Source organism: Rhamphochromis sp. 'chilingali', assembly GCF_963969265.1.
Source record: "Rhamphochromis sp. 'chilingali' genome assembly, chromosome: 19".
Taxonomy (NCBI): Eukaryota; Metazoa; Chordata; class Actinopteri; order Cichliformes; family Cichlidae; genus Rhamphochromis; species Rhamphochromis sp. 'chilingali'.
Genome location: NC_137946.1, coordinates 7,978,504 through 8,003,895, shown reverse-complemented (window position 1 = coordinate 8,003,895; position 25,392 = coordinate 7,978,504). Strand labels below are relative to the sequence as shown.

General features: G+C 41.4%; 2 protein-coding genes across 2 annotated transcripts in view; one reads left to right on the top strand and one right to left on the bottom strand.

Moving 5' to 3' along the window:
• The first annotated feature begins 1,993 nt into the window (after positions 1-1,993).
• On the top strand, positions 1,994-9,571 carry vkorc1l1 (vitamin K epoxide reductase complex, subunit 1-like 1). The gene is made up of 3 exons (XM_080866057.1): positions 1,994-2,255; positions 4,395-4,504; positions 8,222-9,571. The coding sequence occupies exons 1-3, from the start codon at positions 2,065-2,067 to the stop codon at positions 8,446-8,448; spliced, it is 528 nt and encodes a 175-aa protein (XP_080722183.1). The 5' UTR covers positions 1,994-2,064; the 3' UTR covers positions 8,449-9,571.
• The window catches only part of gusb (glucuronidase, beta), a 30,098-nt gene continuing 13,448 nt past the window's right edge, over positions 8,743-25,392 (bottom strand). The window contains exon 12 of the mRNA XM_080866054.1: positions 8,743-25,250. Coding sequence (XP_080722180.1) covers positions 25,120-25,250 — 131 coding nt within the window. The 3' untranslated portion in view covers positions 8,743-25,119. The remainder of the gene's footprint in view (positions 25,251-25,392) is intronic.

Genomic DNA, 25,392 nt, shown 5'->3' with positions numbered 1-25,392 from the left:
GACAGACAAACAGCCCGAAAGCTCAAAGCAGCCAAAAATAACGCTAAAGAGAAATTAACTGATCCAGTTACTGACAAATGATAACCTGTTTATTTTCCTCCAATGCTAGCCTGAGCTGTGGGGACGCTCGGTCCATTCTGAAGGCCACAATGCACAATATCACTTACTCCGTCAAGGACGGATCGCGATCTCCTGACTGCTGTTACAAAGGCAGGTGTTGTTGCTCCTCTATGGGTGTGAACTGTTTTGGCATGGCGTCGTTGGCTGGGCTGTACAAATTCCAGGCAGGATTGTTTTTCTATCACAACCGTTCAACATAAACACAACGTTCAGACGACACCAATCCATAGCTACCTGTAAACATCGCAGAAAAAAAGCCATCAGGATGACGAGCTCTTGGTTCTCCTGCGTTTCATTTGGCTATTGTGATATTTTTCTGCAATCTTCCTCTCGTGCCCTGCAGGGCAATGGCGGTTTGTGTTCAGCTCGATTTCCCTCTTGGATCTTCCTTTACCGCCAGCGTGGCCCGAGTACTCTAGCAGATTGTAGTAGTCGTACTGATCGTAGTAGGCCTCCTCGAAAGAGACCAGTCTTTCAATATCTGTCGCCATTTGGACACGGAGAGCAGCACTTGTTCGCAGACAGTTTCTTGCAGCGAGTAAACATATGATGTCACGCCGTGTTTTAATACATGCAGTCATGTGATCACGGCTGTTCCACTTCCTTTTGTTTTTGAGGCGAGCACACGGACATACCAGAGAGTTTGTAAATTTAGAGTAAACACCCCCTTTCTGGACTTTTGTTTTCAAAGGGGGCGCTCGCGAGCTAGTTCAGGATGATCAACGTTTAGCCCGCGACATTTACATTCCGCAAACATTTTTGCTAGACACCTTTGCGATAATTTAAATACGCTTTATATAGATATTTCCGGAGTTCAATTGTATTAAACACATTTCTGTGAAATTTAGCGACATCGCAGCACCATGAGCCATTTTACGGCACATGCCATTTTGATTTCAGGCATGAAGCCAGCAGCAACAGAGAGCATTGTAGCACCAGTCTCCTGATGGCATCATCTTCAACCACCATAACCAGCTGCTTCTTATACGCGGATAAAGTTTCTGTTAACCACGCTTCAAACATCTAGTTATCGTTTGTACACAGATGCCTCAAAAGGAGTATGCGCTGTCGTAACTCCTCGACGGACCAGTCAACAGGCGCTAGCAAAACTGTTTCTCTGTGGGAAAACTATAAGTACATAAATGTCGTTTTATGGTTAAAACTACCTTCGCTAAAATAAAGAGGAACGCTGTATCTTTTGGCTAAAAGCATGTGTAAACAATTATTTTATCAGTTTAGCTCACCTGACCTGACAATTTCACCAAATACTCTCTCGCTAGCGCCCTCAGCTGCGCTCCTGGGTTCAAGAAACAAGTGGACAATTTCATTGATAGGAAGTGGAATGGCTCTGTCTAAAGATGAGCTCTGCGTACGAACGACTCGTGTCTGCCTTGTATTATGATTTTTTGTTTCTGTTTCAATTTGTATGTTCCGCTCTCACGTGACTGTCCGAGGACTATATATGAAAACTTTCAAATCAACTTGATTTTACGATAAAAAGAAAAGTATGTATTTTTATTAACGCGCCGACATTAAAAGGCAGCTTAAGCGGGACATTCTTACACAATAAGGTACCCTAAATAGGGCACCATTTTGAAATAAGGGAGCCTAAGTAGAGCATGTGGATTCCTGTTTTACGGGCAATGCGCTGTATGTATTTCTAAAACAAATCTGCACAAAATACAACAAATACCGGTCTCCCCAGTACTCTTACATGCATTCATGTTAAAATAAAACGCGGCACATGGCCTGAATATCGTTTATTTGCCTGCTTCTTCTCTCCCAGAAATCTGCGCTCAGCATTTTCTGGGATGTTTTCCTCCTCGGCCCAGCGTCCCGCCCTGACGGTGTGGCACACGTAGTGACGCTTTTCCACGTCGCAGTAGAGTCTCACAGGCGAGCTGGCTGCGTGTGTATGCGTGTCTCCAGCTAGGCCAGAGAGTGATGGCGGCGCCCGTCCTGAGAGTGTCCACCCCTCGGTGGGAAAGAATAGCCAGGCTTCTTGTTTGCCTGCTAGGCATACTGTTGTCTTTATATGCTTTTCACGTCGAGAGGGAAAAGGCGCGGGATGCGAGTTATAAAGCTCTGTGCGACGTCAGCAGCTCCATCAGCTGTTCAAAAGTGTTCAGCTCAAGGTAATTTGAATTCAGCAAAGAGCGCCGACAGTGGCGCTCAATGAAGCTGCCTGCTATTGTGACAATCTGGGAAGGGCTGCGCGGTTTAAACTGTCAAATGCACTCTGCTAACATTTGACTGCTAACCCCAACCGTAAAAGCTAATCACAAGCCATGGCTGGTAGCTCTCTGTTATGCATGCATTAGTTAGAAAAAGTAACTTTACCATTGTAGGTGTTGGTTCTAAAGCGCCACATTAGCTTTGTAGCACCAAGAAGCTAATTTTGCTAACCATTAGCTAACGAAACCCGTTGGTTAACATTTAAGCCAGTTTCACTTCTGAACCAACTGACAGCAGAGTCATAAACGCTGTCAGTTTTAATGGGATCCTGTTCAGACCGACTGTCCTTTGCACGTCTTAAAGCTAAAACATATGTTAAAACCAACTATATAGCATTAAAGTTCCCGATAGCTTGTGCGCAGCGAGGCTATTGTGAATGTATGAGTGATGCTGCTACGTGAAGTCAGTTACTCCGATGACCAGAACTGGGACATTTGTTTGCTGGGTTGATGTTGGTGAATTTAGTCAAATAACTTAAATGACTAACCTCCTACTTTGGCTGTCACACAGCTGTCGTTAGCTCTTGTGCTAACGTCACCAATTATAAGTCCAAAGAGCTAAAACCCTACAGCCTGGTTACCTAAAGGAACACAGAGCTAGTCCAGAGGTCAGTGGAGGGGACTGTAGCATCACGCATCCTTGCCAGACAGGTGCATCTCCAGAGATTATTACTTAGATTTTTTTTCTCATGATTATTATACACTTTTTGTATGCATACTGTTAAGGTGCTTAACAGCTTTTGGTGGCCATTCAGTTCTAATAAAGTACAATAACACCATCTACTGGGCCTGTTTGAATGAGAGGCACTGCTGGCCCTGATTACACCTGGAATGCAACCTGTCTAGGACTTACTGCATATTTGTTGAATGAGTCGGTGACTTTTCCGTTTGAGAGTCTGTCTCAACTGATGTAAGCCTGCCCAAGTGTAACATTTCTTTTAAAGAAGAAATCGAGCTGCTTACATTGGTCTGATCAGTTATGGTTTCCAGCAGTGTAATCTTTATGTCATCCTGTATTTTTGTGAGCTGAAGGGTCTGTTTTTCTCAGCTTATCAGTTAAAGAACTAGGCACAATGGTGCTCTAGTGAAATGAATGGAAAGAAGGACATTTAGTAATGTGGAAAATACAATTTATTATATACAGGGTGCACACACAATATACATTATACAAAAGGAGAATAAGCTTTCACAAAGTGAAATGCGTTTGCAAAAAGCAAGTCCACACTAGGACATAACCTTTGTGTGTTCCTAGTACTCTTACTGTGAGACATGGTGGATTGCGTTGTTACGTCGGACAATGTCAAACATGGATCAGAGTTATTGAAATGACATTTACACATGCTTCTATCAAATGATGTTTTACAATGATAAATAAGCAAGTGCATAGATCAATGTGGATTGGGGCTTTAAAAAATGAAGTTCTTCAGGACTGGATCTTACCCATCAACTCTAACTCTCTCTCTCTCTCTCTCTCTCTCTCTCTCTCTCTCTCTCTCTCTCTCTCTCTCTCTCCACACATATTTATTTAATCATTTATTTATTTATTCTGCATCCTGCATACTTTGGCATCCAGAAAATACAAACAATGATTTCATATACAAAGAAAAGATGGCATATCAGAAACTCAAGGAAGAAAGAAATTCCTCCTGTTTGAACTGCTTCATGTCAGGCAACACATAAGTCAAGATGTAGTGATTTGTCTTTGTGACATGCTGCCTTTCTACATATTTTGGAATTGGTTTATTGAATTTCAGGCCAACAATAAATGTTTTTTGTTACTGAAACAGATTCCCCCCCCCCCCCTTTTTTTTTTTTTTTTAAAGGTTCAGTTTATTAAATAGTAAAATGCTCTTCTGAGAGTAATAATTTGCTGTTATTTTACTCAAATGAACACCTCACTGCAGCATTTTAGGAAGCAAACACTAGGAAGTGGTTTTTTTTTTTTTTTTTGGTAATATCTTTTGACTTCAGTCTGCCTCGTTGCATGTTGTGCATGTTGATTTCCATGAATAAACTCTATTTTATTCTATTGTGGTTTAGGTGGGGTCGAGGATTCGGACTCCTGGGCTCAATTTTTGGAAATGACAGTGCACTGAACCAACCCAACAGTGTCTATGGGATTGTCTTTTATGCCTTTCAGCTGCTTCTAGGTAAGCCTATACTCTGTTCCCAGTTGTGGGTTACTTTGTCATTACGTTTTGGATTATATATGACAAATCTCTCTTTGCCTTTGCTCTAGAGGCAAGTGCTGACTCAACTTGTTGCTTTCCTGTAACACAGCTATTTTTGCCTCAACCTGACTCACATGACACTGACATCACACGGAGTTTATAAATGATAATAATGCAGTTAAATGCGAAGTTTGTGTTGTAGGAAGCATTTCCTGCTGACCTGTATTGAAATGTTTTTGGACCTCCCATAGGACTGCAGAGATGAGTTTTTAGAAAACTTCTTATCCTTCTTCTGTTTGGTTTGATGCCTGATATCGTTTTGTTTGTCACACTCTAATCTTGACACCGACAGATAACTGTGATTGTGAATATTTCTCTCTCTGTGTGTGACTTGTTTTAACTTGAACATTGTTTTTCCTCCCTCTGGCGTATGTGACTCAGTCATGCTGGTTCGACATGTTAGCCTGCCGGAGGCCTGTAGGCTTGCCCGGCCACCTGGCCCTAGCACTGAACAAGAGGTCCTTTTAGCTGCTGCATTTAACACTCATTTGACTAGGACAATAGTATCCCAGTTTATCCAAACTGCTGCAGTGGGTAAAGATTTCCATATTAAAGACTGGTTGCATGGCCTTGGATTGGAAAATATTTGCACGTAAGCATTGCTCCAAAATCAGCATAACCAGGGCCATAATCTCTGGTCAATGCCAGTGAGCAGGTTAGAACAGCCGTTGCAAAACACTGAATTATTGCTATAGTTGTGACATTTGGCGATGTCCCTGCAGAGGATCTTTAGCTTCTTTATTCCTTAACTGTAATGAAGAAACTAGAGATTAGTTACGTGTTGCGAGGACGAAGTAAATATACAGTAATATTTGTGTCGAGGTAATCAAGCAAAGTTTGAGATTCTGATGAACTTTTATCCATTTCAGCTCTATAAGTGAACACTTACTAAATCAAGCACATCTGTTAACACCCATCTGAGATTCTTACTGCGTGCTGATCATCACAGTCCTCAGATGCAGGCTATTCACACATGGAGGCACCTATATGTGTGCAGATGTATCACAGTTAACTTTCACTGGTTCATCTGTTTTCACTCAGTCAGTGAGGGTTTAGTGTCTTTGAAGCATGAAGTTCACATTAGAGCAGGGCGATATGACCAAAAATATTTATCACGATATTAGGGCTGCCACAAACGATTATTTTGATAGTCGACTAGTCACCGATTATTTATGCGATTAGTCGACTAATCAGATCATCATCCACTGGACGTAAAACTACAGCTTATTGCACCAGCAGCATCTGCTCTTATATAACTATCATTAGCTTACAGCTTTAAGCTTTTAAGGTGCTAACTAAAAATAAAGACAAGATGATAGTTTATTCAATTTTAATGAAATTTGCAGATTGTTTCGGTAAAGTTTAATAAACTCCTTGCTATCTAAAATATAACAGGACACCGGAGTATATTCTCCAGCATCTCACACTTCTGATAATCAGCTGTCTGCTTGACGTTTATTCAGCTGTGTAAAAACTATAACTTTAATCTCAGCCAAACCGATTTACTCAGGAACAAATAAAATACTAAAAAAAAGCCAAACAATAACATTTTTAATTTATCTAAGTGACTCATATATATTTAACCTGAGTCGCGAAAGATGGCGGTGGGTTTGAAAACAATTTGCCGGGAGTCCGGTGTTCTCACGGCGCTAGTGACCTAGCCCCCGGCTAGCTATCGAGCTAGTGGGTAACAGACATCTCCGAAAACGTCGGAGCGCTTTTGAAAATATGTGGTGTCCTGATAAACTGAGCCGATATTTGAGGTTTACACAGCTACATTCTCGCCTGAAAATATGTTAAACGTTTATTTTGTGACCCAGAAAGAATAATAAGAGTAATATTAAAACTAACTAGCTACCGCCATTGTTGGAAACTAAGCTGGGCCGCGCTATGAATTCTGGGACACAGCTGCTTCTTCTTCTTCTTCGGGGTTTAACGGCAGCTGGCATCCTTGTACATGCTGTGCTGCCATCTTCTGTTTCAGTCCGTTATTACACTCTTAAATCCTGCTATTATTCCTGCGTCTTTTGCGATCTTACAAAGCTTCAAACGACGCGTCGACTATTAAATCAGTCGTCGACGATTTTGATAGTCGACGTAATCGTGACTAGTCGACAAATCGTGGCAGCCCTACACGATATACATTTGAAAATTTGCGATAACAATAAAACTGATGATATAATTGACACTAGACAAAATACTTTACAACTCCACAACTTTATTAGTGCAAAAAAAACCCCATCAATGTATTTTCACTTAAACACTTAATCATTAAAGTTATATAAAACTTTTACAGTGCAAATGCAAATTCCTTGCTGACAGTTTAACCAAAAGGCATTTCCAGTGGAAATTGGCCGACATATCCTAAGCATAACCATGTATAATATCCACAAAACCTAATAGGTTATACACACAATACGGTAATATTATGTTGAACCACAGTACGTATCACTCCGCGAGGCTCCTGTCTACGATAGGCGTAATGCTCCGACAATCCATCAAGCGGTGCAAAGTCGTACTGAAAAATTTGACAGATTTCCGAGCGCCGTGTACCACATAAAATCGTTTCGAGGTCAGTAAACACAACCAGAATTCATACATAAGGGAAATTGTCGATTTTCAGAAAAATGTGCCGTATTTTCCAAAAAACACGGTAATAACGACAGCCTGCTAGCATGCGCTACCAAAAATGGTGCTTTGTTGTGCATCTGACAGATGAAAGCCAAACCAGTTACACACCACTGAAGTTGCAGGATCTTTACAAACCAATTCTGGTTCATCCGTTTCATTTAACAATCCCCTTTCGCTCTTCTTATTCTGCATCGCCGCCTTGTGCTTATGTAAACAAAGGCTCTGCGCATCTGCGTTTTACCCATATTCTATCGCGATATTTCATTTTCCTATCGTTGCCCAACATTACACCGGTATTACCGTGAACGGTATGATATAGCCCAGCCCTAGTTCACATCCATAGTCAGTGTTGTAGTTACAATAGATGGCAATGGGGACACCCAAAAGTACACACAATCTACTTCTGTGTGTGTCTGTGGATACAGCAAGGAGCAACACACATTATAGCTGCTTGAAAGAGCGTGCTTAGAAAATCTTTGCTGCCTTTCCTCCCATCATTCAGTCCTTACACTCTTTTGACAAACGCAGTAACTTTACCAGTACATCTGTAAAAATCCTTGTTTTTATCACCGCAGGCTGGTGGAATCGAATACAGCTTTTTTTTAACATGTTGTTCCCAGTTGTTAGTGATTGTTGAACCAAAGCTGCATCCCATCATTTGATCTAAATCATGATGATAAATGTCTAAAACAATAACGGTAGCAAAAGAGAATACCTGTGTGTTTAGTAGTGACTCCTATGAGTACAAACCTGGTGTAAAAGAAGTGCAGACACTGACAAAATAAGGACGTGTCATCATGTGACAGCACGATGACATAAGCAGCCGGCTGGCTCAGTGTGCGGGCTGAATGTCGTCACGAGGACTCACAATATAAATGCAGAAGTGCCTGAGGCTGAAAGCTCTGTGACAAGAGCTCTCTCAGGAGATTGTGTGAAGGTGTATTTTTTTTATTAATTTTTTTAATGGTTACCTGTTTAAGCCTCAATTTGTGTTTCTTGCCTTAGGAATGACTGTCAGTGCAATGGCCGCCCTCATTCTCATGACGACATCCATCTTGTCAGTGGTTGGGTCCCTCTACCTGGGTTACATCCTCTACTTTGTCCTAAAGGACTTCTGCATCATCTGCATCACCACATACGCGCTGAACTTCATTCTCTTTATTCTCAACTACAAGCGATTGGTTTACTTGAATGAGGCCTGGAAGCAGCAGCTACAGGCCAAGCAGGACTGAGCTGCCAAGAACGGCAAGAAAAACCCGAGAAACAAACAAACAGAGAAAAAAAAGAAATGTGACCTCTGAACATTTGACTTGCCACCAGGAGACCTTGCTTCCAAACAATGTTTATTCTGCTGTGTGTTCAAAAAAAGAAAAAAAAATGAAGAAATTTAACTTAAATGTTGGGCCTGACAACTCATTGTTGATTGCAAACACGGAAGGATTTGTAAGTGAAAGATGATTTTTCTTTTCTTTTTTCTCCTTTAATTTCTTTTTCCTTGTTTTAACATTTTAAACTCGCTTAAGGAAGTGTGTGTGTGTGTGTGTGTGTGTGTGTGTGTGTGTGTGTGTGTGTGTGTGTGTGTGTGTGTGTGTGTGTGTGTGTGTGTGTGTGTGTGTGTGCGTGCATGCTCGAATTTGGGGGAGGTGAGAACACAACAACAACAATGCAAACAACCAGAGGCAGAGGACAGCTCTCATTTGAACAACAATTGGAAAGTGGAAGAAAAACACAGGACCTTTTTTAGGGTGCTTGATTTGAAATGGTTGGAAAGCTCCTATTGCTGCACAGCTCATCTGCACTAAAACTCGGAGCCGAATATTGGGTTCCAAAATTAGAAGAAACACTCACTAGGTTATCGTTTAGTTGCAAATCAGGTTCTATGAGAAGGGGGCAACAGTTTGTGTTATTATTTTTTTATGTTTACACTTTTTAGTATATTTCTTTTTGAAGAGGACCACTAAAATAAAACACGGCACAGTGTGAGATGTATTGTGTGTGTGTGTGTGTGTGTAGATCAGTCAGAACGTTTGTTTTGCAATTCTGTACATAGCTGCTGAGCAATATTCCAGACTAGATTGTGATTTAGTGTCGACACAAACCTTTAAGGAAAAAGGAAAAAACTACCAACAAAGCAACAGAAAATCTGGATTTAATCAGGGTCTTAGTTTGGTGGGTCAGACTTCAGATGTGTTCGGGATGTCTTCTGTCCTGTCGTCCTGGTCGGGTGTGCAGTTCAGCCGTGTGTGAATTTCTTTGTTGTACGTGGTTGTTTCATCTGAAGCCACAGAAAGAAGTCTTTCAAAATGGAACTGTGGGTTCTTTTTGCCAGGTTTGAGTAAAGGCACCCTCACTTTTTTTTGTGTTGTTGTTGTTCTTGTGGATAAAGCATTCCTGACCACCACACGAGTGGAAACCCATAAAGAATTATGTGCCTAAAGGAGTGTTACGGTAAATTACCTTTCCTTTTTTTTGGGGGGGGGGATGTCATATTATTGCATCAGATGTTTTTTTCCTCATTGTTTTATTGTCACAGGTCCAAGGCTTTATTTTTATGATCACAATTTTGTAAATTAAGATACCAGTAAAGTGTTTCTCTCTCCCTAATAGGCTCATAAAGGTAGCAAAGCCTGCTACACTGTGATTGTTCAAGGGCAAGGAGCGGCCTAGTGGCAGAAGCAACTCTTTATTTTTCTGTTCCCACTTCATTAATGTTCATTGGGCTTTTGTATACATGTGATATCACTTGAACAGTAACAGTGATCTTGCCAAGCTGAGTTACAGTTCATTTGCAGGATGTGAACAAAACTTGGAAAATGCACTACTTTGTGATTGGTGGGAGATCTGTAAGAAAACCAAGCAGCGTGTTAACCACACGGGTGGTTACTTGGGTTTTGTTCCAGTAGAAAAAGATAACCTGATCACTGTTGTTTGTTCTAATCCACCATTGGAAGGTCTAAGCAGACATGGAGAAGGCGAGCGCAGCATGTAGTGAAACGAGGGAGTAGAACCATCATCTCCCTTCCATCCAGACTGCTGTCCACTGTTAAGTATCCTGTTTGTCACGTGCACGGTACACCATCTCCTGGCTTTTAGCATATGTTGGCCATCGGACAATCTTGCACCCACTGTCAAAGATCAGTAAGAGTCATAAAAAGTGTAATAATGTGATTCATCTGTGGTCTTAAAGCAGCCTGTTGATAGTTTCATCCCTGATCCTCTCCATTCCTCTGTAGTATAATTCAGGGTCTCGTACAAAGCTGTTCCATCGTTCTGAGGGTTTTCAAGTGTTGATAGCAACTGTCATAGTCACAAGTCATTTTAGTGATTTACTACTGGTGATGTGATAAATCACAAAGTCATTGGTTGTGTATGAAAATGGAAATTCAGGTGATCCCTTTTTCTTTTTTTTGGTGAAATAATTTCTGTTCTTGCATGTTGGGACTCATTTACTACGCCTCTGTTTTCCAAGGTACACTTTATAATAATTTCTTATAGTTTTTCCTGCATTCCAGGCAGACATTTGTTTCTTTGTGAAATGATGATTATTTAATCCTTTACAGTCATGTTGAGATTTGTTTTTTGGGCATGTCCAGTGTGGGCCTACTAGCTTAAAATGGACCTGTGATGCTAACACTGTTACAGTGGTGGATGCTTGTATTAAACGTGGCCAAAGTTTTAAATAATGAGGTCAATGTACAAGTAATCTCTGTGAGACAAAAGCTCAGGTTTCAGACTGCTCTAAAGAGCCGGTGTCGGGTCATTTTCCCACTCTTGACTCTTTATGGTATGAATGAGAGTGGCATTCTCTAATGTGGCCGTCTCAGTCTGATGGTCCGGACGATGAGCGCAGAAGATCCACACACTTGGTTCAACCCTTCTGTTCATGAGGGCAGAGGGATCCTGAACATATGGATGAACTAAGGGGCTAAGATAAATGAGGATCATTTTGAACTATAAGTCACACAAAGCTACTCTAATGGAGTCCAAGAGAAGAGCATATGGGGCCACTTTAATATAGACTTCACTTTGATTTTGATGGTATCTGATGATGCTCTTAAAGTTTTTAAAGCAAGATTCAAAATGGATCAATTACCCAGAACCCAATCACCTCTAGCCACTTGGGTCATGCTAATAATGGAATTTTAGGTTTCCCTTATGCCAGTATGAAAACTGGTGAAAATTGAATTTCCATGCTGCATAAAACAGAATGGAGATGAGTGGCTGCCTGGAATAGGAGACCTCATTCAAATATTGGTTTGCTTTGAAAAATGGTTGCCAGTTCTGTAAATGTGATTGGTGGTAAAGTAGCAAAAAAAAGAAGCGAATACCATTCAAGTCCTTTAAATGTTAGTGTCTCATAGTACATCTTCGGTAAGAACTTCCCTATCTACAGTATTTCCTGGCTTATGCCAGGTTGTTTTTCATCTCAGCACTGGACGAGGTTACCAACCACACTCTTTTATCCTTTTTCTGCACGCTCACAAGTTTTGTGCAAGTGAATCCATAGAAGTCTTTTTTTTTTTTTTAAATTTAAATAACTGACAGATTGCTAGTTAAAAAGTATGGTTCCTGTGAATACTGATATAGAACTGAGAAGCGTACAATATCTAAGATTCCAGTCATGAAAGCCCATTACACCATTTGTGTAAAGTTACTTTAAAACTACAAGAAAGAAATTTGATGGATGTTTATTCAAAAGTTTGGGAAATCTTTGCCAGGTAAAAGGATCACCATTTCCTTGATGATGTAACTCTAAAATCAAGGTCAAGGCATAATCTTTGCTACATTCTCACAAATCTTCATTTAGGCCCTGAGGTAAAACTGCCATGTTAGTTGCATCACCAATGCCAATGAAAGTGCCTTCTGTTTGATCACTAGGCCTTGAGCCAAAGACAAGCAACAGTAAATAGCCTTGTAAAACAAAGAACTGCAACAGGCACTTGTGCTTGCCTTCCTTAGGATGAAATTTGCTTAATTGGTAATTCCTAAAGATTTGATACCTGGTATCAGTACGAAACTCTATTCAGAAATGGCCGTTCCTTTTTTCCTTACTCCACTATGTAATTATCTTTATCTTGCTTAGTTAGGAGATGTTTGTTAGCAGAAAACACACTGTTCCAATGATAAGATTGTAATGTTTTTTCAGAATTAATTATGCCCTTTAGCTGTATAGACTGTTAACATTCTGGGTTGTTTTAGTAAAAAAAAAATGTTGGGGGGTTGGAGGGCTAGGATATCCACGTGTCAGCATAAAAGGTTTATTAAATTTCTTTGTGGAGGAAATCTTACTGGGTTTGCTTCTGTATTGCCAAATATGTTTTAAAATGCTGTATTTTCTTACATGGAAAAGTGTTACATGAATGGTAGGAAGGTGCAAAAAATAACCTGTTTAAATCCAGCTTACCTTAAGGGAAAACTGTGGAAAAAGGTTGACGTGAGAACATTTTTAATTGTGTCATTGTCATGTGGAAATGATCTACCATTAAAACATTCCCTCTGAAGCTGTTAGTTTAAGTTATTTGAATGAAATAATGTGTTTAATACACAAAAAGACTTGCTTTTAAGTCTTTTAGGTTTTATTAGCTTAAATCTTTAGAATATTTGGACTAATAAAACCTAAAACGCAATCTTGTTACTTTGACAACATTTTTGAGTCTTTCAACAATATTCAGGGGATTTTATCTGAAAGATAAATGAGAGCGTATGAAGTTGTATCACAGCTCAGCAGATGGTGGTAAGTTACCAAAAGCATCATTGTGTTCCCTTTTAAAGATAACTGACGTACTTTATAAAATATTATCCGTTCTGTATCTTCCTGGATCTAAAAAAAAAAAAAAAAGATTTTTGTCACCCATCATTTCTTTCTTCCACTCATCCATCCATTCTCTCCTTGTCAGGGTCGCAGGGGGGCTGGAGCCTATCCCAGCTACCAGGGTAGAGGCAGGGTACACCCTGGACAGGTTGCCAGTCTATTGCAGAGCTAACACATAGAGACAGACAACTATTCGCACTCACATTCACACCTATGGGCAATTTGGAGTCACCAATTAACCCAACCCCACTTACTGCATGTCTTTGGACTGTGGGAGGAAGCCGGAGTACCAGAGTTCTTTAATGTAGGATCCAGTGTGAATGTTTGCAGCAAGCAAACCTGTTTCAGTGTTTACATAAACACCTCAAGCTGGATTTATAGTTCAATTCAATTTTATTTATATAGCGCCAAATCACAACAAAAGTCGCCTCAAGGCGCTTCATAGATACAGAGAAAAACCCAACAATCATATGACCCCCTATGAGCAAGCACTTTGACGACAGTGGGAAGGAAAAACTCCCTTTTAACAGGAAGAAACCTCCGGCAGAACCAGGCTCAGGGAGGGGCGGCCGTCTGCTGCGACTGGTTGGGGTGAGAGAAGGAAGACAGGATAAAAGACATGCTGTGGAAGAGAGACAGAGGTTAATAACAGATATGATTCAATGCAGAGAGGTCTGTTAATACATAGTGAGTGAGAAAGGTGACTGGAAAGGAAAAACTCAATGCATCATGGGAATCCCCCGGCAGCCTACGTCTATTGCATCATAACTAAGGGAGGATTCAGGGTCACCTAGTCCAGCCCTAACTATATGCTTTAGCAAAAAGGAAAGTTTTAAGCCTAATCTTGAAAGTAGAGATAGTGTCTGTCTCCCGAATCCAAACTGGAAACTGGTTCCACAGAAGAGGGGCCTGAAAACAGAAGGCTCTCCCTCCCATTCTACTTTTAAATACTTTAGGAACTACAAGTAGACCTGCAGAGCGAGAGCGAAGTGCTCTAATAGGGTGATATGGTACTACAAGGTCATTAAGATAAGATGGGGCCTGATTATTTAAGACCTTGTATGTGAGGAGCAGGATTTTGAATTAAATTCTGGATTTAACAGGAAGCCAATGAAGGGAAACCAAAACAGGAGAAATATGCGCTCTCTTCCTAGTCCCTGTCAGTACTCTTGCTGCAGCATTTTGGATTAGCTGAAGGCTTTTCAGTGAGTTTTTTGGACATCCTGATAATAATGAATTACAGTAGTCCAGCCTGGAAGTAATAAATGCATGAACTAGTTTTTCAGCGTCACTCTGAGACAGGATATTTCTAATTTTAGACATGTTGCGCAAATGGGAGAAAGCAGTCTTACATATTTGTTTAATATGTGCGTTGAAGGACATGTCTTGGTCAAAAATGACTCCAAGGTTCCTCACAGCGTTACTGGAGGCCAAGGTAATGCCATCCAGAGTAAGAATCTGGTTAGATACCATATTTCTAAGCTTTTCAGGGCCAAGTACAATAACCTCAGTTTTATCTGAATTAAGAAGCAGAAAGTTAGCGGCCATCCAGGTCTTTATGTCTTTAAGGCATTCCTGCAGTTTAACTAATTGGTGTGTGTTATCTGGCTTCATGGACAGATAGAGCTGGGTGTCATATGCATAGCAGTGAAAATGTATGCTATGTCTTCTAATGATACTGCCTAAGGGAAGCATGTATAATGTAAACAGAATTGGTCCTAGCACTGAACCCTGTGGAACTCCATAATTAACCTCAGTGTGTGAAGAGGACTCTCCATTTACATGTATAAATTGGAGTAATAACAATAATGGATTGGATTTATATAGCGCTTTTCAAGGCACCCAAAGCGCTTTACAATGCCATTATTCATTCACTCTCACATACTGGTGGAGGCAAGCTACGGTTGTAGCTACAGCTGCCCTGGGGCAGACTGACAGAACCGAGGCGGCCATATCGCGCCATCGGCCCCTCTGGCCAACACCAGTAGGGTAAAGTGTCTTGCCCAAGGACACAACGACCAGGACAGAGAGCCCGGGGATCGAACCGGCGACCTTCCGGTTACAGAAGTCTATTAGATAGATATGATACAAACCACTGCAGTGCAGTACCTGTAATACCTACAGCATGTTCTAATCGCTCTAATAGGATATTATGGTCAACAGTATCGAATGCTGCACTAAGGTCTAGCAGGACAAGCACAGAGATGAGTCCATGTCAGAGGCCATAAGAAGATCATTTGTAACCTTCACTAAAGCTGTTTCTGTGCTGTGATGAGCTCTGAAACCTGACTGAAACTCTTCAAATAAACCATTCCTCTGCAGATGATCTGTTAGCTGTTTGACAACTACTCTTTCAAGGATTTTTGATATGAAAGGAAGGTTGGAGATTGGCCTATAATTAGCTAAGACTGCTGGGTCTAGAGATGGCTTTTTGAGTAAAGGTTTAACTACAACCAGCTTGAAGGCCTGTGGTACATAGCCGATTATTAGAGATAGGTTGATCATATTTAAGATCGAAGAATTAATTAATGGTAGGACTTCTTTGAGCAGTTTTGTAGGAATGGGGTCTAAAAGACACGTTGATGGTTTGGAGGAAGTAATTATTGAAGTTAATTCAGAAAGATCAATTGGAGAAAAAGAGTCTAACTTAACATCAATGGTAATAAGAGTAGCTGTAGATAATATTACATCTGTGGGATGATTATTGGTAATTTTTTCTCTAATGATAAAAATTTTATTTGTGAAGAAGTTCATGAAGTCATTACTAGTTAACGTTAAAGGGATGGTTGGCTCAAAAGAGCTCTGACTTTTTGACTTTTTGTCAGCCTGGCTACAGTGCTGAAGAGAAACCTGGGGTTGTTCTTATTTTCTTCAATCAGTGATGAATAGTAAGATGTTCTGGCTTTGCGGAGGGCTTTCTTATAAAGCAGCAAACTATTTCTCCAGGCTAAATGATGATCCTCTAAATTTGTGACACGCCATTTCCTCTCCAGATTACGAGTCATCTGCTTTAGGCTACGTGTTTGAGAATTATACCACGGAGTCAGGTACTTCTGATTAGAGACCTTAGTTTTCAATGGAGCTACAGTATCCAGAGTCGTACGTAGTGAGGAGGTGAAATTATTAACAAGATGATCGACCTCTGTTGGAGTAGCGTTCAGATAGCTGCTCTGCTCTATGTTGGTACAGGGCATTGAAGATGATAACAGTGGCTGGATTATATTCTTAAACTTAGTTACAGCGCTTTCAGAAAGACATCTACTTTGATAAAGTCTACTCTCCACCGCTGTGTAATCAATTATTGTAAATGTAAATGTTATCAGGAAATGATCAGACAGGAGAGGGTTTTCAGGAAACACTGTTAAATGTTCAGTTTCTATGCCATATGTTAAAACAAGATCTAGAGTGTGATAAAAGTGGTGGGTGGGTTCTTTTACATTTTGAGAGAAACCAATTGAGTCTAATAACAGACTAAATGCCATGTTGAGGCTGTCATTTTTAGCATCTACATGGATGTTAAAATCACCCACAATAATTATTTTATCTGAGCTCAGAACTAAATTAGATTAAAGTCTGAGAAATCAGACAGAAACTCTGTGTAAGGCCCAGGTGGATGATAGATGATAACAAGTAAGACTGGTTTCTGAGTTTTACAGCTGGGGTGGACGAGGTTAAGCATCAGGCTTTCAAATGAATTAAAAGTCTGTCTTGGTCTTTCATTAATTAATAGGCTGGTGTGAAAAATTGCTGCCACACCTCCCCCTCGGCCTGTGCTTCGAGGTTTCTGGTAGTTAGAATGACTCGGGGGTGTTGATTCATTTAAACTAACATAATAATCCTGCTGCAACCAGGTTTCTGTAAGGCAGAGTAAATCAATTTGTTGATCAATTATTAAGTCATGTACTAACAGAGACTTGGAGAAGAGAGACCTAATATTTAATAATCCACATTTCACTGTTTTACTCTTTGGTTCAGATGTGGATACTTTATTGTTCTTTCTTTGTAATTGTTTATGTTTAAGTTGTTTGTTGCTGGTTTTTAGTTTGTTTTTTGTCTGTTCGGGAGCTGACACAGTCTCTATGGAGATGGGTTTTTGGGGGGTAGCAGGAGGAGAGAAGCTGCAGAGAGGCGTGTAAGACTGCAACTCTGCTTCCTGGTCCCAACTCTGGATAGTCATATTTTGGGGGGTTTAATAAATTTGTCCATATTTCTAGAAATGAGAGCTGCTCCATCCAAAGTGGGATGGATGCCGTCTCTCCTAACAAGACCAGGTTTCCTCCAGAAGGTTTGCCAATTATCTATGAAGCCCACATCGTTTCTGGGACACCACTCAGACAGCCAGCAATTTAAGGAGAACATGCGGCTAAACATGTCACTCCTGGTCTGATTGGGGAGGGGACCAGAGAAAACTACTCAGTCTGACATTGTTTTGGCAAAGTTGCACACCGATTCAATATTGATTTTAGTGACCTCCGATTGGCGTAACCGGGTGTCATTACTGCCGACGTGAATTATGATCTTACTGAATTTACGTTTACCCTTAGCCAGCAGTTTTAAATTTCCTTCAATGTCGCCTGCTCTGGCCCCTGGAAGACAATTGACTATGGTTGCCGGTGTCTCTAGCTTCACATGTCTGAGAACAGAATCACCAATTACCAGAGTTTGACCCCCGGCGGGTGTGTCGCCGAGTGGGGAAAAACGGTTAGACACATGAACGGGTTGGTGGTGTACCTGGGGCTTCTGTTTAGGACTATGCTTCCTCCTCACCGTGACCCAGCCGCCCTCTTTCCCCAGCTGCTTGGGGTCTGCTGGGAACAGCTAGCGGGGCCTACGCTATCTTCGGCTGCACCAGCTACAGGGGCCTGGCTAGCTATGAGTGAATGAAGGGTGCGAAGCCGAGTCTCCAATTCAGTAATCCTGGCCTCCAGAGCTGCAAATATGCTACATTTGTTACAGATATCATTACTGCTAAAGGAGGCCGAGGAGTAACTAAACATCTGACACAATGAGCAAGAAAGTGCAGGAGGGACAGGTGAAGTAGCCATGGTGCTAACGAGTCGGCTACGAGCTAAGCTAAGCTGAGCTAGCGAAACAGTACAGAGACAGTGAGTGAATACTTTGGCTATAAATTAGGTAGTGAGTACACAGAAAGTGTGCTTCGGATGAAGCAAGTGAAGATTATACTATGAAAAAGAATGTATTTAAAAGTTGTTAATTAAATTGTTGAGCAAATAAGCTACTCAGAAACACCACTATTCCTTCACTCTCACATTCACACACTGGTGGAGGCAAGCTACAGTTGTAGCCACAGCTGCCCTGGGGCTGACTGACAGAACCGAGGCTGCCATATCGCGCCATTGGCCCTTCTGGCCAACACCAGTAGGCAAGAGTGTCTTGCCCAAGGACACAACGACCAGGACAGAGAGCCCAGGGATTGAACCGGCGACCTTCCGGTTACAGATGCGATTCCCAACCCCCTGAGCCACGGACGCCCAATTCATATTGGTCATTCGTGTCACCGGGGCTTCAGGTGAGGTTCTAGCGTCCCCAGCATGTTCATGAGGGTGCGGTTAAACCGTTCAGTTGTCCCGTTGCCCTGTGGGATAGGGCGTGTTGTGGGTCTTAGTGATGCCGGTGTATTTACAAAGCTCCTTCACCACAGCACTTTCAAAATTGCGCCCTTGGTCTGCATGCAATTTCGCTGGGAAGCCAAACCGACAGAAAAAGTTTCTATACAGCACCTTAGAGACTGTGCTGGCTGTTTGGTCTTTAGTGGGGTATGCTTGCGCATAGCGTGAGAAATGGTCAGTGACAACGAGGACATTTTCGATACCACCTTTTGATTTCTCAAGAGTCAAAAACTCCACACAAACTAGCTCCAAGGGGGCACTGCTGTGGATACTGACCAGGGGGGCCCTGAGTTTTTCTAAGGCAGCACCTCTCACATTGCTCGCACCAAGCCTTGATTTCCTGAAACATCCGTGGCCAATAAAATCTCTCCCTTATCATGGTGCTCTCAAAACCAAGGTGGCCTGAGTCATCGTGGAGAGCAGTCTTGACTGATATACACAAATCCTCTGGTAGCACCAATTGCTCAACTACTCCCCTTTGGCTGTCTTGGATGCAGCGGTACAGGACGCCATCCCTTACCACTAACCTTCTCCACTCCTTTAAGAGAAGACGCACGTGCCCTCCACCACTGATCCGCTCACTGCGGCTTGGTTTCTGGTTCATACTCTTATAGTGCAAGACGGGCCAATAACAAGGTCTTTTTTCTGCCCTGCACGGATCTCCTGTTTGGTCATGGTGGGCAAGGATTCCATCCCCACATCCCTGCAAGGCTCAGTGGATATAGGGGGGCCGAGTTCAACTTCCTCCCCTGCAGACGTGCCATGGCCAATGAGGCTTTGAGTATCCTGGGTAGCCTGTCTCACACCATACCCCTGTTCGTTGACACCCACCCACTGAGGGCATGTCTGTAGGATGTGCGTGACCTCCTGGTTAGACATGCAAGAGAGGGCATCAGCGTTTGTGTTGCTCTGTGCCCTCCGATACTGGACATCAAAATCCAAAGCAGCCAGCCTAGACACCCACCGCTGGCCTGTAGCATCCAGCTTTGCTGAGGACATAACATATTTGAGAGGGTTATTGTCTGTCTGGACAGAGAACCTACGCCCATAGAGGTGGTCGTAGAATTTGTCTGTGACTGCCCATTTGAGAGCAAGGAACTCGAGTTTGTGTGCAGGATACCTTGTCTCTTCTGGGCTCAAACCTCTGCTGGCGAAGGCTATGACCCTCTCAGCTCCCCCTTGGACCTGAGCTAGAACGGCGCCCAGACCTTCCCCTGAGGCGTCCGTTTGCAGAACGAAAGGCAAGCTATAATCAGGATATCCCAGCACTGGAGCGCTTGTCAGCCTTTCTTTTAGGGTCTCAAAGGCCTTCTCGCATTCATCTGTCCACACAAAAGGTGGATCGGTGGCCAGACTTTTCTTTCCCCCTCGCTTTTTCTTTCTGGAGTCACCAGCAGTTAGGCGGTACAGGGGAGCAGCTAGGGTAGAGTACCCAGTTACATACCGCCTGTAGTATCCAGCAAATCCCAGGAATTGCAACACTTCTTTGGGGTTTGTGGGCCTCACCCAGTTTTTCACCCTGCTGATCTTCTCTGGGTCTGTCCAGATCCCCTCAGCAGACACCAAGTGACCCAAATACTGAACCTCCTTTCTCACAAGCTGGCATTTAGAGGGCTTTAACTTCAAGCCATGCTGCAGTCTTTCTAGATGCTCATCAAAGGTTTTGGAGAATATGATAGGTCATCAAGATAGATTAGGAGGTGGGTGAAGTTCAGATCGCCAAAGCAGCAGGCCATGAGTCTCTGAAAGGTGGAGGGAGCATTCTGCAGTCCAAAGGGCATACGATTTGCTTCAAACAGCCCCATAGGGGTGCTGAATGCCGTCTTGTGTTTGTCATGCTCCGCCACCTCTACCTGCCAATAACCAGAAGTGAGGTCAAGGGTGGAGAAGTATCTTGCCTGCCCTAGAGCCTCCAGGGCTTCCTCTATTCTGGGGAGAGGAAAAGCATCACTCGTGCTACAGGAGTTCAGTTTCCTGTAGTCAATACACAGCCTTAGTGATCCATCTTTCTTGGTTACGATCACGACAGGTGAAGCATATGGACTTTTGCTGGGCCTGATAACTCCCGCTGCCTCCATTTCTGTCAGCAACCTTCTCACATCCTGCCACTGTGATGGGGGGATCTTACGGTAAGGCAGTCGAAATGGCTTAGAGTCGACCAGAGGGATTTCATGTTGCACAGTCTTTGTATGGCCATAATCCATGGGGTGCTGTGAGAACACACCTATGTTCCTTTCCACAAGCTCTTTAAGAAGGGAACGCTGGTGCTCATTTTTGACGTCTGCTCCACTTAAATCCACTTCCTGGCTTGCCACAACGTGGTCCATACCCAGGCATACTTCTCTGCCTCCGCTAATGTGATGACTGCCCCACACCCTGTCTGAAAAGTCCACAATACTTTCCACCAGAGATGCCTTGGCCAGATGCGTGTGAGGCTTGATAGTGATAGCATGCTGGGAGAGGTTCATCACTCTTACCAGGGCACATCCTTTCTTTACATCAGCAAGAACTCTGGCGACAAGGATGTCTTGGCTGAGCTGCAGGGAGGGGTGACCTTCAATTAGGGCTGTATAAGTCTTTCTTTGTGGTCTAGCTTTGTAAAGAGAGGATTCGCTAACCCTTTTGGCTAAACAAGTAATTTGTACTGTTATTGTGTATTTGTCCTCATCTATGATTTCTAAGAGCATTTCATGTTGTTTCTCAGTTTTACCCTACTTCAACTGGCCTAAGTAAAGGGAGTGAAGTCAAACCCTCTTGTCTGCGTGGTCATTTTGAAGAGGAGTTTAGTCTGAATGTCGACTCTAGCAAGGCGTTAGAGGCAGAGGACATTACAGCTATATTTAAAAAAACAGAAGTTACATTGTCAGTACAGTGGAAATACATTTCACATAAATAATTTAGTGCTGAACAAGAATTAAAATGTTTAAAAACGAGTTAATTTTATGATGTTTGTAAATGTAGTTAAAAATGAAGTACAGAAGTATTGTGTTTTGTTTATCTTTGTGAAATAAGTGTTATTGTGATACATTGTGGATCTGATATTATCAATGGATTTAAGCAACATTTTGTTCATGTTTTGTCAAAGTTGTATTGAGAGATTTATACAGTCTCTAGCTCAGAATTTTCATGTTTGGTTGAGGTTGTTCAATATCTGTAAGTGGCAAAGGAGGGTGGTTGGTGGAGACTGGACATTAGTCTAATGTCACAGTCAGGAATTCCTTATTCTAAACTTACCCTTCAGAATTAAACACAAGAGACACATTCAACTTTTAATATATTTTTAATTTAGAATATCCTTTTGATGATCACCATGACTGAAAAAATAGCAGGTTTATGGAAAATGACTGATTACTTTAGATAAACAAGATTTCCAATACTGAGATTTTATGTAGAGAACCACAGAGGAAAGTTTATGAGTAAACTTTAAACTTTGTGTCTTCAGTAGCCTTTATAGAACACAAAGGGTCACACAACAGCTCCTGGATGATGAACTAGTTCTGCCTCTAGAACGACATCTAGGACAAACGCTGCCGTTAGCTCCAGGATATGCAAATGGTAATAAGGGAGTTAGAGGAGTAAAAATACACTGTAGCAAGATGCAGTAACATGTAAGGCTAGGATGTACATGATCTAAAAGTGACAGCTTATAAAACACAGATATTTCTTTGTAAATTACTACGTGCCTGACCACTACTATTTTTTTCTTGTGTGGTTAGTGAATAGTGAATCATTAATGCAGATGAAATAAACCAGCACAGAACATAACAGCATTAGTAACAGTGTGTGAGCATAGAGTATCTCCAATGTGTCTCAGTCACGCCAGCTGAATTTCATTAATTTAATAGCATTGTAATCGCGGATGCAGATTAGTGTTTAATGACATGTATCTAACCTGATAAGTAAACATCTCTCATAGTTGGACCAATTGAAAAAAAAGCCTTAAATGTTTGGAAAAACGGGCCTGAAATAAGTGAAAAGCAATCAAAACAGTTCTGTTTTATGAAAAGTACATTTTAATGGAAAATGTCTGCAGCAATAACTCTGACAGGTAGGCTAGTGTAACGAGTTTAAATGTTTAATGTCCTGCTGGAACTCAAAGGTCAACCACGTGATGATGGTACAGCCTGAGTCACTGATAGTGAACTGTCTGATTGCTGTCACGCCACCATCCATGATCGATACGTCATTTAACCTTTTAGGTGTCTGTGGTCTTTTTTGAAAAAATGACGGCGGCACCGTCCACTCCTGAACTGCACTGCATATGATGCAAATAATTAAATCAGATACTGTTTGCATGTTGAGTATATTGTCTTTAATAAATTCATTACAAAAGTGTCAAGTGTTTATTTTCATTTACACACACTATTTCATCAAATAAATCACCCTTTTGAGCACCTAAACATGCTCAAATTCTTAACATTTTGTAACACAGAGATTGAGTTATGCATATTAAAATTAATAACAGATCCATATGTAAACATTAAATCACAATCATAGCGCCACCTAGTGGCAACAGAAACTGTCATGTTTTACACTTCGGAGGACTGGGTGGTTGACCTGAGCTATCTAAAATTTGGTCAGAAAAGCCTCAAGGAGTTGGTATTGCTTTATTTTGAAAACAGTCAGTTTCTAACAAAGGGTGTGACCCTGGTGCAAATTTTGATATTTCGAATGAAACACAACCTTGCTTTAACTCAGACAGATTGTCCAGTCCTGACCTGAACACATCAATAGCAAGCAATAGTGAGAGCACCACCTAGTGGCAACACAAAATGATGTTTTATACTCTGATGTACTGCTACACTCAGGCTGACCACATCCAATTCAAAAGCAGTCTGAATAAACTTCAGACCTTCATGGTGCTTTATCATGAACAGTGTGATTTCTCATTCAACAGTGGGAATTCAGCATAAAGAAACAAGATGCTGTTGAGGGGCTTGAAAAACCTAAGAAGTCATGAAAACTGGTACACGCCTCCAAACTGATAAAGGCTTTCATGTTTTATGGGTCATAGTTCCACCTACAAAATGATTATTATTATTTTTAAAATGTAGTGTTATGTGTAGTTAAATGTTACAAGTGTTTATACTGTAACATTTCATCCATGTGTCTGAAATTTAGCAGCCTTGTGGAATGTCCTGACAACTTCAAAAAAGCCTCTTGGAGCCATATCTTAAACCCAACAGGAAGTCAGCCACTTTAAATGTCAGGTGTAATTCTGGCATTTTCACAATTTTCAGGCTTTGTACTTTAATTCCTCCTGGATTGGATCAACACTACCTTTGGTGAGTTGAATCTAAGCCTTGGCGATGTTAAACTCTGAAGCTTTTGAGTTTTTGTGAAAGGGCTTTTTTGTAGCTAGCTGTGTGCCAGAATTTTGATCATTCCCCACTGGACATGAAATCTCAACTAAATCTTAAGTAACTTTTGTCCCATCTTACCCACACTTCACATGATTGATTAGAGTCCATGTCTGGAGACATCTATGTGCCAGTATCAGGTCACCCTTATGGCACCTCCTATTGGCAATAGGTGATAATCATCCCATGTCTTTCCCCAGGACACTGACAAAGAACTGAAGCCTGCTAAGTAAAAGAGTTTTGCTCTCTCTTCTTCCCATTCGGTTGAGCAATTTTCTTGCATATATGCTATAATTTACAAGCATCCATGCACCCACTACACTACACTTGTTCTAAAATTTTCAGTCAGTTTAATTAAATATATTTTGGTCCTATAAACTCTGTGGTCTTTTTGGTCTCTCCTTTTGTCTGAATTCTGGGTTGGCTCATGACAAAATGAGGTCTTGTCCTCTTTAAAAACAGACTGGTTTAGTGGGTTTTAGCCTGCTTTCCAGTGGCATTAATTTCGTTTGAACTTTCCTGGTAGGGGGCTCGAAGGGGACGTATCTGACAGTGTAATTTATTTAGAGAGATTCATTGGTATCTTTGGGGGAGAGAGAGCTAAGTCACTGGTTGTTCAGGTAGTTTGTTTGTTGGTGCATTCAATTGGTTCTTTACAAGATGTGCTACTGCCATTCAATTCTGTATGTTTCACTTTAAACAGTAAATATGTTTTCTTTGTTCTATTATGAATAAAATGCAGGCTTATGAGATTTGCAAATTATTGCAGTTTAAAAAAATCTGTTTTATGATATTATATTTTATAATTTGCGTCAGACTTTTTTAAATTGAGGCTTTAATTAGAAAAGGTGTACTTCACAATAGATAAGGCACAAGAGTCTATTTTCAATCACTGTAGACCTATAAAATGTTCCCTACAGCTGGAATAAAGTATTATAAAGTTCATTAGTTAAGATCAATATGTATACACACACACAAACACACACACAGATGTTGTTCAGACACAATATCACAGTATTGGTTCAGCATACTGCTTACACAGTGTTGACTATTTCCCAGACTGGCTACCATCAGAGTTTCAGAGTGATCAGAGTTATTTAGTCAGTCAGGAAGCAGTCTGCCCGTCTCATTAGCCAGCCTCCAGTACCTCTTCCTCAAGAGGAACGCTGCTGCCTTGGGCTGCCTTTGCCGGGTGAAAATACCCTTCTTGTTCCCCACCACACGATAGATTCCTGAAGACACAACACAGTTTGACAAGAACACTGTCACAGTGCAGAATATAATAAGCTGAATAAATAAAGCTCTGGTTTTTAACCTAATGGCTGCTTCCCTAGAGCTTCAGCTATTGTTGTATTTAACTGCAGTTCTGGCCCT

Bases quoted from the DNA above. Each gene is read 5' to 3' on its own strand.
- vkorc1l1 (XM_080866057.1), top strand. From the start codon at position 2,065: ATGGCGGCGCCCGTCCTGAGAGTGTCCACCCCTCGGTGGGAAAGAATA. The intron at 2,256-4,394 runs GTAATTTGAATT...ATTGTGGTTTAG, and splicing joins TCAAAAGTGTTCAGCTCAAG to GTGGGGTCGAGGATTCGGAC. The intron at 4,505-8,221 runs GTAAGCCTATAC...TTCTTGCCTTAG, and splicing joins TGCCTTTCAGCTGCTTCTAG to GAATGACTGTCAGTGCAATG.